Source organism: Erythrolamprus reginae, chromosome 1 (assembly GCF_031021105.1).
Source record: "Erythrolamprus reginae isolate rEryReg1 chromosome 1, rEryReg1.hap1, whole genome shotgun sequence".
Taxonomy (NCBI): Eukaryota; Metazoa; Chordata; class Lepidosauria; order Squamata; family Dipsadidae; genus Erythrolamprus; species Erythrolamprus reginae.
Window position 1 is genome coordinate 72,221,114 of NC_091950.1, and position 20,000 is coordinate 72,241,113.

Sequence of the window (20,000 nt, forward strand, 5' to 3'; positions counted from 1 at the left end):
AGACCCCTGGGCTCTGCCCATTGTGGTGGAAAAAATCCAAATGTGCTTCCAGCCCATAAATGACACCTATTCCTATCCTATTTATCAGAGTCCACTCTTTTTTTTACTCCATATCCTCTTTTAAGCCCTCCTCCCCCCCAAAACCCTTCTGGAATTTTCCCACATCAATTTTATGTTTAATAATGAAAGGCTGCTGCAGGATTATGGAATTATAGAAAACAGAAGGAAATTCCCAACTTGCAGAGTTGGGCAGCATAAAAATCAAATAAATAAATAATCAAATAAATACATAAATAGAAACATAGAAACAGAAGATTGACGACAGAAAAAGACCTCATGGTCCATCTAGTCTGCCCTTATACTATTTCCTGTATTTTATCTTAGGATGGATATACGTTTATCCCAGGCATGTTTAAATTCAGTTACTGTGGTTTTACCAACCACGTCTACTGGAAGTTTGCTCCAAGGATCTACTACTCTTTCAGTAAAATAATATTTTCTCATGTTGCTTTTGATCTTTCCCCCAATGTTAATTTGCAAAAGATGTAGAAGAAAATCCCTCATTTAAGAAGGAAAAGAAATAGATACTTTTTTTTTGCAGCACATGAGTCATTTTTTAAATTCCCTGATCAAACCAGGAAGAAACTTGCTTTTGTACAAGTGACAACATAGTTTGGTTGCTGTAGCAGCCAACTACCGTAAACATTGAGCAATTGAGTTTGTTCTACGAATTTAGCAGTCTTTCCAATATTGCAAAAAGGTGCAAAATAGCATCTGCTTCCTTATATGAAAGTGTTATTTACGAAAATAGTTGAGACTAAATGAATGAGTTCTCCCTAACTGGCACCCTATGTCAGCTATCCCTCTTCATATTAGTGTATTCTGCTTCTGGCTGTCACTTTTCTTGCAGTGAACTCATTCCTGGTATCAGAGCCCACTCAGGAAGGGAGCAAGAAACTGAAGGATTTCTATACCTCACTGCTCACTTAATAATAGAACAACAGAACAGAATAACACAGCTGGAAGAGACTTTGGAAATCTTCTAGTCCAATCTGCTGCTCAAGCAGGAAATCCTACACCATGTCAGACAAATGATTGTTGTGTTCTTTGTACTGCAAACATATTCTCTCTACCTCAAAAACCACCTGAGCCAGCAGAGTGACAAAATGTATTTTTCCAGTTTGCCCTATCTTTTGTTCCCCAGCAGAGAGCTGCCATTTTTCTTTACCACTGTGAAACCATAAGGAAGACATTTCAGTTTATCTGAGGGAGAGAAAAATGCTTTATTTTCTTTAATCCAGTGTTTCCCAACCTTGGCAACTTGAAGATATTTGGACTTCAACTCCCAGAATTCCCCAGCCAGCGACTGGCTGGGGAATTCTGGGAGTTGAAGTCCAAATATCTTCAAGTTGCCAAGATTGGGAAACACTGCTTTAATCTCCCCTTCTCAGTAGGCTGGTGCTGCCATTGGCAGACTTTTCATTAGGCTCAGTAAAAAAAAAAAATCTCAACTGCCCCCCCCAAAGATATTTATATTTTGTAAATTGCGCAAATTGCTTTTATTAACTGCATACCAAAAAGAAAGAAAAAAAGAGGTTTATTAAGAAAATATTTTAATAATTTATTATTTTTTATTAATTTATTAAGAATTTATAATTTATTAAGAAAAAAAGGCAAAAAGCATGCAAACATACACTTATGGATATGTGTGTATACAAAACTCTACATAAGCATGTCATTAATGTTTTCATTTTTTGAAATTTCATTATCGTCATCCATAGCTAATTTATGTCTTGGGACCATTATTGGAGCCATTCATTTAGCCTTCCAGTTTTGAAAATAAAACCTTTTAATTATCAGATAATCAATTTTCCAGATGTCAGATATCTTATGTCACAACTCACTTAATGCTTATAACATCTTCCTTCAAAAAAAGAAACAATAACAGACTATTCAAGCATGTGAGATTAAGGTTGTATTTAATCTTACTGCACTTCCAACAACATGGCAGTTGACTCAAGCCATTTCAAAGGAACCCCACAAGTCCAAAGGAGTATTTTTTGGTGGAATTAGATAGAGCTCAAGACCTACCAATTCAGTAACTTTATTAAAAATTCAAAAGGATTCATAAACTTTTAAGCAACACTCCATAAAGTCTACTATCATAGTTCCCTTGAGTTTTCTTTTCTCTAGACTAAACATGCCCAGCTTCTTTAAATGTCTCTCATGGGGATGCATTAACGATCATAAATGCAAGGATTGATCATAAAGTTGTTGTTTTTCAGCACCCCTAACTATGAATGGTCACTAAACAAGGCAGTCATAAAGTGAGGTCTACCTGAACACTTTTTCTAAACCTACCCTGTATATATAGAATTATGAGAATGACATATAGGAAGAGGTTGAGCAGTAGAGGAATAGGTTTTACCTAAGAAAAATTAAGAAAGTACCTAACTGTCATTATGTAAAAATAAAACAAAATCTTTTAAGTAAGTGAAGAACATTTTATTTTGTCACTAATGTCCTGATAATTTCAGTTGCAATATCACTGAATAAACAACCTTCTCTATGTGCAGCTATCATGGTAGAGATGTGATTTGGCAACATTCTTTTCCTCTCGAATTCCCATATGAAGTTTCAATCACATCCTGAGCCTTATACATAAGATAGCCTTGAGCCATCCTTAGTTATACCAGTGTTAATGTAGTGTTTTCCCCATTGAGCATGAGTGAAAGTGCAAGATTGGTAACATTTGTAGTTTTTATTCAGGTTATCCCATAGTGGGTTTGATCCAAAGACCAGAACAAAATGTGCTGACCCATGTCAGATTGATAGGGTCATGCTTCCTCCCCTCTCTGCTTCCTGATCAGCCAATCTGTCATCATTCTGCTGTTGTTTCCTTAAAAAAACTGGATGTACCACAATGATAAATTCTCAGAATTGCACAATAGGGTTACACTGCTTAATCAGCACTATTATAATTGGTTTAATTTATGGCCTCTGTTGGTTTAGAAGGTTTAAACTCTGAAACAGTGAGTAACCCATTCCCCTCACACGGCTGCAACAGAATGGAGGAATCTCAAGCTAAAAATGCTTTTTGCATATTTTGTGTGTTGGGTTCTCTCTTTTTTTGGTGGGGTGAGAAGGCTCTGTTTGTGATTCAAAGGGATCTGTAGGAGGAAGGAAACAGGAAGAAGCCTAAACACAGACAGTGCTACAGCTGGACCTGCTGTATTGCAGCATCATGATTGCCGGATGTTTTTCCAACTGCTGGTCTTGAGCAGGAGGAGAACAAAGTCAGAGGAATCAACCAATCACTTTATCCAATGCATTTTTTGGGGGGGAAATATGGATAGCATCAATTAGCAGTGAGTCAAAACAGATGCAATACAGGAAGGAGAGGAATCAGCAACAAGAAACACAGATTTCTTGCTTTCTGACAATTCAAGGATGGGGAGTATAGGAAGTTAGCACCCACCCCTTTCCTAGAAAAAAAAGAAATATACTAGGAAATATTAAAAAGGCAGATTCTATAGAATATCCCCAGAAACATGTTTTTAGACAAGGAAAAATACCCACTCTTAGTAGCCCCCACCTTTGTCAATATGCCATCAAGAAATGGCCCAGATCATTCATCCCCCCCCCAGACCTGGGACTAGTCTTCTACATAACAAATAATTTAATTTATTCGATTTCTAAGACACCCTATCCCCTAGGACTCAGGGCGGTTTACAACAATAAAAACAATGCAATGGTACAATAATAAAAAAGAAATCGAACAGCAACAATAAATACAGTGGAACCCCGACATAAGAGCTGCTCTACTTAAGAGCAACTCGAGATAAGAGCTGGGAGGGGAGAGATATTTTTGTTCTACTTACAAGCCCAAATTCGAGATACAAGCGCCAAGGAGCTGTCTCCTGAAGCCAAACGCTAACTTCCGCGTTCGGCTTCAGGAGACAGCTGCGAAGCGGCGCGCATGTTTTAAAAGGTTGCAGCCGGCCTGGGGGGCTCAGGGGGGTGCTTGCAGCTTTCTTTCTTGCTCTTTTTCTTTCTCTCTTTTACCTTCCCTTCCTCTATTTCTTCTTTTCTTTCTCCTTCCCACCTTCTTCCCTCCCTCCCTTCACTCATTCCTCTCTTACTCTCCCCTTTCATAAGTTTCCTTGCTTCCTTCCTCTGTTCCTATCCCTTCCCCCTTTCTTTCTTTCTTTCTTTCTTGCTCTTTTTCTTTCTCTCTTTTACCTTCCCTTCCTCTATTTCTTCTTTTCTTTCTCCTTCCCACCTTCTTCCCTCCCTCCCTCCCTTCACTCATTCCTCTCTTACTCTCCCCTTTCATAAGTTTCCTTGCTTCCTTCCTCTGTTCCTGTCCCTTCCCTCTTTCCTTCCTTCCTTCCCACCCTCCGTCCATTCATTCACCCATTCCTCTCTTGATCGCTTAAAGCCGGTCCCTGGTGCAAAAAGGGTTGGGGACCTCTGTCCTACAGGATTGGGTGGCAGAGAAGTTGAACATATGTAAATTTAAAAGTTTAAGAAAGTTTACAAGTTAAGTGAAAGAAACTTCATTATTCATTTATATGTACATGTACATTTCTTCATTAAAAACATGTCTTTCTGCATAATTTAGACTAACTTTGTGAGTTTTTTGAGGGCTGGAACCAATTAAAATTATTTACATTAATTCCTATGGGGAAAAGTCGTTCGAGATAAGAGCTGCTCGACTTAAGAGCCCAGGTCCGGAACGAATTAAACTCGTATCTCGAGGTACCACTGTAAACCCAAAGTCGAACAACAAAAATAATAAACTCAATTATAATACACACACACCCAAAAAACCCCAATCTAACAAACATTTGTACCCTTGAATTTTCGGGAGGCTCCTGTCAGAGAGCCCGGCAGAACACAACTGTGTTGGCTTTTTTGGCAGCTGTTACACACTGCTGGCTCATATTTAAATGGTTGTCCATTTTTTTGTGCTCCTCCTTTCAGCAACCATCAATAACTTCTATATTACCACCATACTTCTAAGATGCAAGGGTTGGGAGCAATGATCCCTCTAACGTTAGAAAACGGCGCACGGCAATTTATTGGGAACTGCTGCGCGCCTTTCTCTAGTTATGTGCATGGGCACGCAGTCGCACAGCCTCCAAAATTAGAAAGTGGCGCACGGCAGTTGGAAATGGTCTGCGCCGTTCTCTTGTTAGGTGATTCATCTCCTTCAATAGTCATTTTTAGTCAACACTGATAAGGAGGAAAGGTCATATCCACAATCCCTGACATGCCACAGACTCAACATTCTTGCGCCTTCTGTATAACATCTGTATGGAACTGCTGGATGAAATAATCTGTCAATTCAGGGTTTAGTATTAAATGCTAAATGCTGAGAATAGCTAATCATACATATCCTGAGCTGACCAATTCCCCAATTAAAACCAGTGTGCAATTTGAGGTCCTCCTGGACTCAGCCACTGTCAAAGAGCAACTTTATATACATAGGTGTACTATGTGCAACAGTTGCACTCCTTCAGATGGTAATCATGCCTTAATCCAGTGTTTCCCAACCGTGGCAACTTGAAGATATCTGGACTTCAACTCCCAGAATTCCCCAGCCAGCGAATGCTGGCTGGGGAATTCTGGGAGTTGAAATCCAAATATCTTCAAGTTGCCAGGATTGGGAAACACTGCCTTAATCTCGTCATAGTTGGACTACTGCAATTTACTGTACAACTGGAAGCTAGAGGCGGTTCAAAATGCATGGGGTAGTAATGTGCACTTCATTTACACTCATGTCTCATCACTTCTTTGCAAGTCACAAGTCATATAAACACCTTTTCGTAGCTTAGCATCTGATTATTTGAGGGACAGCTTTTCTATAATTGCCTCTTCATGTCTGGCCCAATCAGGCTGAGTGGATATGCTGTGGGTACCTTTAGCCAATATTGCCATCTTGCAGGAATGAGGAAGCATGTTCTCTCTGTTGTAGCAACTATCTTCAGAACAACAACTCCCAGGCATACATAGTGTCCCCACTCTTCAAATCATTCAAAAATCTCTTTTCAAGCCTGGGACGAAAATGCTTTTCGAGTGCCTAGCAAATTTTTCTGGATGTTATTTGTGTGATTTGTCTAGACAGTCATTTTGTTGTTAAAATTATGTATTATTGTAAAGTGGGAAACCTCATAATCCAATCAATAATACAATCATGTGAGATGAAATGGCTGATTTAAAGTCTTTTTCAAAAATCTTTAAAAATCCTGATTCCTAGCCAAAATATTGAGGTGATCCTCTCATTTTGGAGAGAGAACAAAGGATTTAAACACTTTAAACCTCCTTCTAGCAAAACAAGAAAAGAAAAGCAAAACTGAGCATAAAGTATCACCGGTCATTATTAAAACTTCCCAAGCAGGTTATGAGGACAAAAAAACATTCCCTAGTTTGAAAAAAATATATCCATTTCTAGGTGAATATATAATCTCTTTGTTTTACCTAATTTCTATTTTAAGCAATGAAATATTGATGCAAACATTTAAAATAAAAACACAGTTTTTCTTTTCTTAAAACAAAACAAAACAGTTTTGTTTCTTAAAACAAAACAGTACTTACAGTTTTAGATGAAGGGTTCACAGCACTTAACTTAGCAACATTGAGGCCATCGATCGCAACATCAAAAGGAGGATGTTCGCTCACAAATCTTTGAAAACGTTCTAACTCCTAAAACCAGATTTTAAAAGAAAAATAACATGTAATATACCTTATAGTAATCTCACGTATTAGAATTATGCAGAATAGCTTCTAGACAAGATCTAGAAAATTTATCTATTCAAAATCTATCCAATTTATCTATTGGATTAGATAAATCCAATAAATAGATAAATAAATATTCCTAAATTAGAAACGTGATTGACACATGAAATATTTTCCACATAAAAGTTGTACAAAATGTACAACCTTACAAAAAGCAATACATATTTGTCATAAATATTTAGGATAGAATATCAGTAACATGTGGTGTTGATTTTTTTTTAAAAAAGAAAGAAAAATGTTGATATTGATATATACAAGTTAGTTAAAATATGGCATCAATTGATTCACATCTAATTAGATTTATGGAATCAGGTTTTACTGTTACATTCAAGTGGGCAGCCTGGGTAACCAAGGTATAGCTGCTGCTGCTTCTTCTATAGTCATGATTCTTAATTTAGGCATATCCTGGAGGTAATGGAGCAATTTGTATTTGTTTGTTAGCCAAAGGTTCAATTTTGTTCTGCAACTGCCCAGAGGTTTGTGTAAAACAACTTGAATCTGGGATTTTGTGGGGGTAATGATATTATTTAAGACTGAGAAAAGGGGTAATTGGGTCCAACGGTTTAAAAATCACTGCAGTATAGAAGGAAAAAAAGAATTTACTCAAACAAATGCACAGGAGAAAAGGTGAAAGAAACTTCACACATCTTACAGGCAGGATAATTACAGACCATGATTATGGAGGAAGAAATTTCGGCTTAACATACTGTCTTTTAACCTTGGGAACTTTAGGATGCGTGGATTTTCAAAGTTCTCCAGCCAGTATGAGTGAACTTGCTGGCTGAGGGGAATGGGAGTCCAAATATTTTAAAGTACAGGTAGTCCTGACTTACAATAGTTCATTTAGTGACCATTGCAAGATACAATGGCACTGAAAAAAGTGACTTATAACCGTTATTCACACAACAGTTGCAGCATCCCCATAGTCGTAGCTCCATTTTCAGCTGTGACTGCGTCCTGCAACCCTCTGCCAGTTAAAACAGAGCTTGGGAGGGCCACCTGCCCTCCAAGCTCCATTTTTGCTGGCAGAGGCACTGCAGTCTGGTCCTTCGTTTCTTTTCAGTATAGCCCCATGGGCCAGATCTAAGTACCCTGTGGTCTGGATCCAGCCCTTGGCCTTGAGTTTGACACCCCTGTTCTAAACTGAAAGGCATAAAGTAGTCATGGCTTCAATGCTACTCAAGCATTAGACTACCCAGAACCATTTCCCCTGCCAGTGTTATTTGATGCTACAGCTAGTCGTTGAGTATAATTATAATTGAATCTGGAATTATTGTTAGAATTGTGGTCATAAGTTGAAGCATCATGTGACCAAACTCAATTTTTTGACAGCAGCCTTTAAGCAAATACAGCTGTTGTTAAGCAAGAATGATGGCCATTAACCAAATCAATTTTCCCTAGTAGTTTTCCCTTGCCAGAAACGAAGTAAACACTGGAAATTGGTTAAAAACATCACAAATCATGCTCACATGACCATACGGGAGCTGCGCCAGCCAACAATCAGTTACTTTTCTGCATTTTTAAAAATTATATAATATTTTATTAAGGTACGATGAGAACTAAACACAAAGCTTCAAACATGGCCTCATCATAGATTTGTATAAAGAATTATATTGGCGGTTCTTCTTTTAATCATTCCAAACATCACATTTTCTTTTTTATTGCAGCTGCACACTGAGTTGACATTTTTGTTGGACTTTCTAGCATGGCTTCCAGACCACTTTTCTGATCAATCTCTGCCAGCTTAGATGTCAAGCCAGTGCAGACGTTGGTGATAAATTAACAGCTTGCCACACTATCTATAGAAAGCCTGATATTTATGGGAACTTGGAACGGGTGATTTTCATGAAGGAACAGATTTATTTATTTATTTATTGGATTTATATGCCGCCCCTCTCCGCAGACTCGGGGCTGCTAACAACAGTAATGAAACAGCATATAATAATAATCCAATACTAAAAACAGTTAAAAACCCATTATTATAAAAACCAAACATACATACACATATACCATGCATAAAATTGTAGAGGCCTAGGGGGAAAGAGTATCTCAATTCCCCCATGCCTGGCGGCAGAGGTGGGTTTTAAGCAGCTTACGAAAGGCAAGGAGGGTGGAGGCAATTCTAATCTCTGGGGGGAGTTGGTTCCAGAGGGCCGGGGCCACCACAGAGAAGGCTCTTCCCCTGGGTCCCGCCAAGTGGGATGCAGCCACAAAGTATTCTTTCGAATAGTTCAAGGCCATCTTATGCCCATCCACCTGGGCAGAAGCGGAGGAAGGACTTACCACACTGGACAACATGACAAATCTGTGGATGGGGGACAAGGGATGTGAACTTTCAACTGGGTGTGAAACTCAGATTCAGGTTTCCCAGTGTAGGTCCCAGGATGGCTGTGGCAATAAATTGGAACTTTGAGGAGTACTTTGACTTGGACTCTGATTTAGTTTGGATGCTACCTGGAACCTTGACATTAGATGCTACTAATGGACAACTCAGATTTTTTTTGTGCAAATATGCACTACTTGTTTACACTGAACATATTAAAAGCAACTTACTGGAGCTCATCACAATCCCTTTATTTACAATCCAATTTAACATCCCATTTTCCATAGTAACCAACTATATACCCATGGTAGCTTATAATAATGGACTTTTGTTACTGTTTCTCCCCCTCCCCCCAAATAACTGCCTTCAGACTTACAGGTACACTTACAGACCCCAGGACCAGGATCCATAGATTAATTTTAATTTTTTTTAAAAATGCTAACAAATAAGACTTGTTGAGTTAATATTAATACATTAAAAGCTCATTTGTACTAAGGTAGCATGTGCAAGTGAAAAAGAAGGCAGAGGAGTAGAGATTTGACCTATTTTTCAGAAGCAGGGATTTTTTTCCCTAAGAAAAATTCAAATTACTTAGATTGTAATTACTTTCCATTATAATAGTGTGGGTGGGAAAGAAGGGAAATAAGAAGCAAATTAATGCTTTGCTGAATTGTCACTACCCTTCTGTCACCAATAAATCCCTGCAAAGTGATAATTAATTATTATTATTAAAAGCAATTTCCTTAGTGTGATGAGAAAACAGTAATCAAAATTAGTGAACAGAGCAGTAAGTTCACTGGTTTCCGATACACCAGAGGTCTTCAAACTTGGGAGAATTCTGGGAATTGAAATCCACAAATCTTAAAGTTGCCAAGTTTGGGGACCCCTGCGATACACAATAGAATTTTGAATCTACATCAATAGTAGTAAGATGACACTAAATATACGGAGAGGTCATCAATGAGGTCTCAGGGCCCAAGCTTCAAACGATTTATCAACAGGAGTCAGCAGAGGTCAGAGGAAAATGTTATAATAATAAAAGTCTCTATATGTACTAGAAGCAGATGGTACAAGCTATCTTTATGCCAAAGGAAAGTTTATACAGGACACCTACTATGGATGGGCAACTGTTTAATTTAGTTAAATTGAGATAAATTAACTCAGATTTTCATAACAAGAAAATATTACTGTTAAGGAACTGTACTGGAGGAGATGTACTACATGCATATGGTCAAAGAGCCGGGGTGGCGCAGCAGGTAGAGTGCTGTACTGCAGGCCACTGAAGCTGACTGTAGATCTGAAGGTCAGCGGTTCAAATCTCATCACCGGCTCAAGGTTGACTCAGCCTTCCATCCTTCCGAGGTGGGTAAAATGAGGACCCGGATTGTGGGGGCAATATGCTGGCTCTGTTAAAAAGTGCTATTGCTAACATGTTGTAAGCTGCTCTGAGTCTAAGGAGAAGGGTGGCATAAAAATTGAATAAATAAATAAAATAAATAAATAAAATAAATAAAATAAAATAAAATAAAATAAATAAATAAATAAATATGCCAGAGTAGAATATAAATAGATTAGAACACAGAACAAGATAACAATCATAAAAATGATCTGGGGGAAAAAACAAGTAAACTCCAATTAATTTATGTACCCGATTGAAGTCTAGAGAGTTGAGGTAAGGCAGCAAACAAGTAGCTATAAGCAACAAAGACATAGCCTAATAATGCCTATACCCACTGGCAGGTACAGGATTTCAAACAATGCTGGAAAGAACTGAAGAATTCTAAGGACTGTATTCAGGATGAATCAGAACAATGAAACTATAGGTGTGTCCCCATGAGCAATACAAGGAAAGCTTAAGCAAGACTAAAGTTACTTAACTGTTCTAATAAATAGAAGACTATTGAAGACAAAAGTTGAAGATTGGTTTTGAATGACTTAGGTCATGGAGACTCTTGATTGGCTATCAGCTCTTATGTTTATTAACAGAGGGTTCCATTTGTTAAATACTTATATCTCTCTGGGAAAATCCCCTCAATCTATAAAGTATTGGGAGAAAGCAGGCACCCTTTTCAAATACAAATAGCAATAGAGGATGTAATAACTGCATCCATTCATTCCCAGTAGTTCCACAAACTCCCTAACTTGGCTTTTTTCCAGAGGGAAATGGAACATGCAAGTCAAGGGATGGGATGTTGTATCTAATACAACCAAACATAAACACATAATCGGAGAATTACAAAGGAGCTCAAATGCAGTTGACACATAATATTTGTTCCATTATCAGGAACTTATCTTGTATAGGAACTTTTTAATTCAATGTATTATAATTGCATTATAATAGAATTGTTTAATGTACGCTCTTCTTTGCAATATAACATTGGTATACAAGGCATCCATGGCATCATATATACATGTATTCATAATACATCATATATATATACACAGTGTTCCCTCGATTTTCGCGGGTTCGACCTTCGCGAATAGCCTATACCACGGTTTTTTAAAAAATATTAATTAAAAAATACTTCCCGGTTTTTTTCCTATACCACGGTTTTCCCCACCCAATGACGTCATATGTCATCGCCAAACTAATATTTTTTTAAAATAAATAACAAAAAAATAATTATTGTTAATAAATAATTATTTTTATAAATATCAGGATCACTAAGTGTCTTATTCAATGGTGAGTACCAGTAATAATGGTGAGTAAATGGTTGTTAAGGGAATGGGAAATGGTGATTTAGGTGTTTAAAGTGTTAAGGGATGGTTGTGATACTGTCCATAGCCAAAAATGGTGTATTTTCTTCTGCATCTCTACTTCGCGGAAATTCGACTTTCGCGGGCGGTCTTGGAACGCATCCCCCGTGGAAATTGAGGGAACACTGTATATATATATATATACAAACACATACACACACACACACACACACACACACACACACACACGACGGTCTTGGCATATTCGGGTTTCTTCCCGTGTAGGATTTGGAAATTTCTGGCAACATTTCGACGAAAAAAAATCTACGAAAACAAATATCTTACCTCTACGGAGAGGATACCTTCTTGCTGACCAGGACCTACGAGAAACTTGAGGTCCAAAGAGCTACCATCCTATGTGACCTCAAATCCCTAGAACAAGGACAGAAGAACCAGCCTGAAGATGACGAGTGGGACCTCGTCGAAACGTCACCAGAAATTTCAAAATCCTACACGGGAAGAAACTCGAATGTGCCAAGACCGTCATACCTGTACCTGTGAAAATCTACAAAAACATATATATACATATATATATATACATACATGTATTCATAATACATCATATATACATGTATTAATAAATGCATGCATAAAAGGAAAAGGCAACAGTTCCCCTTATACATAGGTGTTAGGCGTTCCCGACTCTAGGGGGCGGTGCTTATCTCCCATTTCAAAAGCCAAAGAGTCAGAGATGTAGTTATGTGGCTGGCATGGCTAAATGCCAAAGGGCACGGAACACTGTTACCTTCCCTATTTTTTCTACTTGCATTTTTAACGTTCTTTCGAACTGCTAGGTTGGCAGAAGCTGGGACAAGTAACGGAAGCTCGCCCCTCTTACACGGCACTAGGGATTTGAACCGCTAAACTGCCGACCTTTCAATCAGCAAACTCAGCATCTTAGCCAGTCAGCCACCACGTCCCTTTAATGCATTCATACATAAAAATTATTCTTTAGTCAATACTGAATGTTTCTGCATTTGTTCTACATACAGTTCAACAATCAAGTTACAATGCTAAATGGCTAAATGCCAAAGGGCACCAGGAGTTTTTCTGTGTTGCAGCAATATATTGATTACTGAATTCTTTAGGCAGGTCCAGATGCCATTTTAGCCACTGCTCAAGACCCACGTGGGAGGAAGCATCTTTCTCCTTCTGAGTAGTAGTATAATTCTTGATAACATTAAAAACCTGATACAGTAAAAAATTAATCACTTTTCAAATTTTCCAGTTGCCAGGACACCCTTTCCTCCCACCCCCCTTTCTTTTTGTGTGTGTGTGTGTAATTTATTTATCAATAAAATCAATGATTCACTCTACACGTTACTCTGCACTTTGGCTTGATACGTCAAGAACCAGTCTGACCAGACAAAACAGAATTTCAATGGTGCTAATTCTCTGCTGGACCGAAATTTGTAACAAGCAGATTTATTAGTGTAGGAAACATTTCTTGCATTAGGAATGACTTTTTACTTCTTTTTTTTCTGTATTACCAGAAACTCTGTATGCCCATGTTACACCAACACCCCCCAGTCTGCATTGGTTGCCGATCAGTTTCCGGTCACAATTCAAAATGTTGGTTATGACCTATGGCTTCGGACCAGAATATCTCCGGGACCGCCTTTTGCCGCACGAATCCCAGTGACCGATTAAGTCCCACAGAGTTGTCCTTCTCCGGGTCCCGTCGACTAAACAATGTCGTTTGACGGGACCCAGGGGAAGAGCCTTCTCTGTGGCGGCCCCGACCCTCTGGAACCAGCTCCCCCCGGAGATTAGGACTGCCCCCACCCTCCTTGCCTTTCGTAAACTTCTGAAAACCCACCTCTGCCATCAGGCATGGGGGAACTGAGACATCACCCCTGGACCTATACAGTTTATACATGGTATGTTTGTGTGTATGTTTGCTTTTAATAATGGGTTTTTTAGTGTTTTTTAAATTATTAGATTTATTTTTACATTGTCTTTGTTATTGTTGTGGGCCGCCCCAAGTCTATGGAGAGGGGCAGCATACAAATCTAATAAATAATAATAATAATAATAATAATAATAATAATAATAGTAATGAAGCAGACCCAGCCATAATACAACAGGGAGGCATATTCAGCACCACTGTTTCCACCTAACATCCAGATGTTATAAGATTTCTACATGATCATTAGGACAAATACCTCGTCCTTAATCAAAGATTGTTAAGCCTGTGGTTGTTAAACAAACACATTATTTGCTGTAGGGTGAGTTTTGCCAGAAACTGGAAGTAAACGCCAGTTTCGGACAAAAACGTAATGAATTGTGGTCATTTGACCACTGTGAATGTGTGGCAGTTGCCGAGTACCCTAAAGTGCAATGAATTAATTGTGTGTGTATGTGGGTGTGGGAGGGGGCAAATGTCAGAACTTCAAAACCAGATTGTAAGTAGCTTTTTTGAGGGGGAGATTGTAACTTAGTTGTAACTAAGCGACTCGTCATAAGTCAAGGACTAGTTATAACATGATGTGTTGACTGAGCTAATATACAGGGAACGTTATCCATCCCAATTGTGGTCATAAGTCAAGGACTTCCTGTATGAGTAGTGATCAAAAGCAACATGAGAAAATATTATTTTACTGAAAGAGTAGTAGATCCTTGGAACAAACTTTCAGCAGACGTGGTTGGTAAATGCACAGTAACTGAATTTAAACATGCCTGGGATAAACATATATCCATCGTAAGATAAAATATAAAAATAGTATAAGGGCAGACTAGATGGATCATGAGGTCTTTTTCTGCCGTCAGTCTTCTATGTTTCTATGTTTCTCTCAAAATAGAAGTTTTGTTTTTTTGATTTGTGATATTTCCACCTCACAAATCTATTACCCATACATTTAATTTCTATATTAAACTTACCTTAATAACATTTATATCATAATCTTTACCAAAAGAAAGAGTTATCACCAGTAATTCATTTATACAAAATTGCACTCTAATTTCCAACATAACCCATAAAGAATTGCTGATTAAAGTAGGGAATGACAGGTGTTTTTTTTAATGAGTCACTGTGACTTCATAGGAAATGGCACGTGTATATATCCACCTGATCACAAAGGCAGATTACTCTAATACGTAGCAAAAAAATAGAAACTCACTTCCCTAGTGATGTCTACACAATGATAAAGTAAACAAAACCTACAAATGGTCAAAAGTTATTTCTACCGGGATAGAAAAATAACATTTTTCTTTAGCTAAAAAATAGGTCCTTTTAATAATTAAATGCTGTAGCTTAATCTTCTAGTGCCTCTATAAAAACAGATTAGCACATAAAAGCTGTTCACCTGTTTACTCTGGATAGCTACAAAAGAAGCAGTTAAATGAAGTGGGCAATACCCAAGCCTCAAAGCTTTATGTCGATTTGAATCAATGTTGGTGGCTCCTAAGGTGTTTCTAACTACAACTGCTAGAAACTGCTAACAATTTTTGAGGCAGGAAAGACAAAAATCTGAACAACAACAAAAAATCTAAAATAGGCTTGACAGAGTTAAAAACGAAGAACTACGCCACAAAACTAGGAGAATTTTTAAAAATCTAATTTCACTTTTATGCAACTTTTAGTATACAGCCTGCTGCACCTTGGTAATACAAACATATTATTAATCCTTGTCACCAAAATATACCCTACTGTGTTGGGTTTTCTGTGCAGTTGTTTTGTTATATTCAATCATAAACTGATGAAATGTCTGTAATAGTACCAGTCACATTTTTATAGAGTTGGTTATTTTGAAACATAAATCATCTTCAACGATCAGTAGAAACCTACATTCTTAGAGGCTATTTGTTAATGTAACCAGTAAAACTGAGGTTTAAAGGACTGTCAATGAATGATTCATACAAATTTCTGCAAATTTAACACTCTTTAAATTTTTAGTAAGCATAATAATCAGTAATGTCAAACTATAAAAAAGGTTCTGTATTCTGGCTTTGAAAGTAACAAAGAATGGAGACTTTGTGACTCCTAAAATTATGACTAAAGAATTGTCCAATCTGAGTGTATGCAACTATGTAAAATTTTAGATGAGTCGGTAACAAATAAACACTAAAATGTTTTTGAACAAAAAAAAATCAAGGAAAGTATTAACTGAAAGGAGTATTAACCATATAATGCACATCTGACTTCCTTTCTTTTAATAATTGAAAAAACAATGAGCCATAAATGGAATCTCCCTAAATACCCAACACATGTCCAAATAAAAAATTCTATTATCAAACCAATGGTTTCAGCTGTTCCCACAATAAATTCCTTCCAGAAAAACCCCCAGCTGTGTGTAAAACACCCAAACTTTTCCAACCCAGAGCAATTCCTGAATGTTGTTGATTAAGCAACAAACCGTTAGCATTTGCTATCATGACTAGTCGAAAAACAACTTTGCTGAGTCAAAACCAACTACTCGCATGATCCAACAGAAGAGTTCTGGTAGTGGTCATAATCTGAAAGTTGACAAACCATCCTGACCTACTGCCTCAAAACATGAAAAGTGCTTTTAAAAATGGAAACTTATCAATCACTGTCAATGAAAAGACCTTTCCTCCCCATAAAGTTCTTTAAGCCTGCTTTGATGACATGTTTGCAGTCACCATACCTTGCGCCAGTAAAATTCATGTCAATTTCACCTATTAAAAAGCTTTGATGCCAGCTCTTCTATAGATTTTCACATTCAGTGAGCAACTGTAAAGATTTTCATCTAGAAATGCCTTTCTTTGTCCTTCCCAAACAGATTGTACAGTGTACATACAGACAAGCCTACTACTGCAATACCCAACAGTGGAACTAAGGGCAGCTTCTGACGCAGTCATGCAAACTCTGCAAAGAGACCACCCAGTTCCTTTAAGATTGATTTTTGGATGTTTCTCACAGCCTTAATATTGCATATATACAATAGAGCAACCCTTCTCTTTAAAATTCAGCACAGATAGTTCTTGACATAGAAACGCTCATTTGGTAACCATTTGAAGTTACAATGGCACTGAAAAAAATGAGCGCTGGTCCCCACACTTACAATCCGCACAGCATCCCTGTGGTAATGTATAGTACCGTATTTTTGGGAGTACAGTGGTACCTCGTGATACGAACCCCTCGTGATACGAACCCCTCATGATATGAACCCAGGGTTCGGAAATTTTTTGCCTCTTCTTACGAACTTTTTTCGGCTTACGAACCCACTGCAGATTGCAAAATGGTGCTCCGCTGGGCGCCGCCGCCCAGCTGTCACCTTTTAAAACAGCCGGCGGGCTTCTCGGCGTTCTCCCGAACCCGAACCCGAACTTTTCGGGTTCGGGAGGCCGTCGAGAAGCGCCGTCGCCCAGCTGTCACCTTCTGAAACAGCCAGGGGGCTTCTCGGCGTTCTCCCGAACCCGAACTTTTCGGGTTCAGGTTCCGGAGGCCGCCGAGAAGTGCCTAGCTGTTTCAGAAGGTTACAGCTGGGCGGCGGCGCTTCTCGGCGGCCTCTGGAACCCGAACTTCCAGGTTCAGCGTTCGGGAGAACGCCGAGAAGCCCCCCGGCTGTTTCAGAAGGCGACAGCTGGGCGGTGGTGCTTCTCGGCGGCCTCCCGAACCCGAAAAGTTCGGGTTCGGGAGAACGCCGAGAAGCCTCCGGGCTGTTTTAAAAGGTCACAGCCGGGCGGCGGCACCCAGCGGAGTGCCATTTTGCGATTTTTTTTCCTTTTTGCACGCATTAATCGCTTTTACATTGTTTCCCATGGGAAACAATGTTTCGTCTTACGAACCTTTCGCCTTACAAACCTACTTCCGGAACCAATTAAGTTCGTAAGGCGAGGTATTACTGTATAAGACACACCTTTCTCCCCCCCCAAAAGACGCTGAAAATTTGGGTGCGTCTTATAGTCCAAATGTAGCTTTTTCAAAGCTTTTTTCTCCAAGCCCTAATGAGGTGCTAAAAATCTTTCCAGCTCTTCCCAGCTTGTAGTCTTGTTTTCATTGTTACTCCCTCCAAAAAAGGTTTTCCCCCCCCAGCCCTAACCATGGGATAAAATGATACCCTGAAGCTGACCAGACTAAGGATGCTAGCCAGATGAACAGCTGGTAAGTAGATTTTCCTCCTATTTTCCTCCTCCAAAGCTTAGGTGCCTCTTTGAAAAATTACAGTAATTATGATTTGGGCACCTGTCAACTATCAAATATTTATGACAATCATGGTGTCCCACAGTCACGTGACTTCCATTTGTGACCTATCAGGCTAGTTTCCAATAAGCAAAGTCAATGGGGGAAGCTGGCAGAGAGCATTGCAATTCCCAGTCACATGTCTCACTTAATAACCATAGTGATTTGTTTAATAACTGCATGGAAAAAAAGTTGTAAAAACTGTAATGCCACACTGAACAACCAAACTATTTAGTGGCAACTTTTCTGGCATCTATTGCGATTTTAAATTGAGGACTGCCTCTGAACATCTTCAAACTACATACGTTATTAATTCCTTTGTAAGATGCTTTTACCTAATAGTTAAATAAATTCAAAACATTTACTTGGGGGCAAAATACTGGAAGGTAGCTTTCTGACACTGGTGTTGTTATTAACATTCAAGATACAACAAAGCCAAAACAAACCTCAGATCCAAGATACAATAGCACCATCTAGTGGCCAATTTTCTCTCCTACCATACATGCAATATCCTTTGAAAATGCTTTTCAGTACATAACGGCATGTCTTTCTGAATAGTTAAAGCAACGAATAAGTAAATGTTGTCCTTCTCTGGACTTGTGCCACTGCTTCGCAAATCATTTTTGGATGTCTTTGTAAGCATATACAATTATAAAGCTACTTTGCACGTGTCATATCCGTAAGCAAGTCAATTACATGACTTAAATTATAATTTATAATTATAAACTACTTAAAAGATTTTTAAAATGTCATGTCCCTAATAAGAGCAGCATCAGCAATAATTTATTTAACTTACATATCGCTTAACTCTCAACAACCCTGCGCAGCTCACAACAATCAAAGAAATTAAAATAAATTCAATACATCACATATAAAGGTAAGAAATGGCATGTGCGACAATGCATAGCAGGGTAGATAAAATAATTTTTAAAAATTGGATATTTTAAATTTTAAATTGGATTTTTTAAAAATCAAATTTATTTTAATAAAATAATTTTGGAGTAAAAATTTATCTAGAGAGTTTTCTATTTAAGATACATTAATAATTTAGTTTAGCATGTAGACCACTTCAGTTTCTTTACACCCCTCTCTAAGCGGTTTACAGAGAGTAAGTATATTGCCCCAACAATCTGGGTCCTCATTTTACCGACTTTGGAAGGCTGAGTTCACTTTGAACCTACTGAGATTCCATCTGCCAAGTGTATCGGTGATTACTGAAACGGATGTCCAAGTGCCGCCTCTATGTTGGTTGAAGCAGGCAAGATTCCCTTGAGTACCATTTGTTGGGGGTCAAGGGAAAGGGAGGATTTTGCCTTCTCTTTCTCCTCAAGATCCCTATGTGAGTGGCTGTGGGTTTTGCCTCTCAAGGACAATTCCATCTGTCCATCCATCACCCTGGGGGGGGGGATTGTTGACCCTCTCAGAGAGGGTCTGCAACTTAGGCGTCCTCCTCGATCCACAGCTCACATTAGAGAAACATCTTTCAGCTGTGGCGAGGGGGCCGTTTGCCCAAGTTCGCCTGGTGCACCTGTTGCGGACCTATCTGGATCGGGACTCACTACTCACAGTCACTCATGCCCTCATCACCTTGAGGTTCGACTACTGTAATGCTCTCTACATGGGGCTACCTTTGAAGAGTGTTCGTAAACTTCAGATCGTGCAGAATGCAGCTGCGAGAGCAATCATGGGCTTCCCTAGGTATGCCCATGTTACACCAACCCTCCGCAGTCTGCATTGGTTGCCCATCAGTTTCTGGTCACAATTCAAAGTGTTGGTTATGACCTATAAAGCCCTTCATGGCACCGGACTAGAATATGTGCGAGACCGCCTTCTACTACATGAATCCCAGCGCCCGGTTAGGTCCCAGAGTTGGCCTTCTCCGGGTCCCATCGAGTAAACAATGTCGTTTGGCAGGCCCCAGGGGAAGAGCCTTCTCTGTGGCGGCCCCGGCCCTCTGGAATCAACTCCCCCCTG

General features: G+C 38.9%; 1 protein-coding gene across 1 annotated transcript in view; it reads right to left on the reverse strand.

Annotated features, from left to right (window-relative positions):
• Positions 1-20,000, reverse strand: part of PRORP (protein only RNase P catalytic subunit) — a 52,629-nt gene that overhangs the window by 17,208 nt on the left and 15,421 nt on the right. Inside the window, exon 5 of the mRNA XM_070755566.1 lies at positions 6,601-6,708. Within this exon, the coding sequence (XP_070611667.1) occupies positions 6,601-6,708 (108 nt within the window). The remainder of the gene's footprint in view (positions 1-6,600; positions 6,709-20,000) is intronic.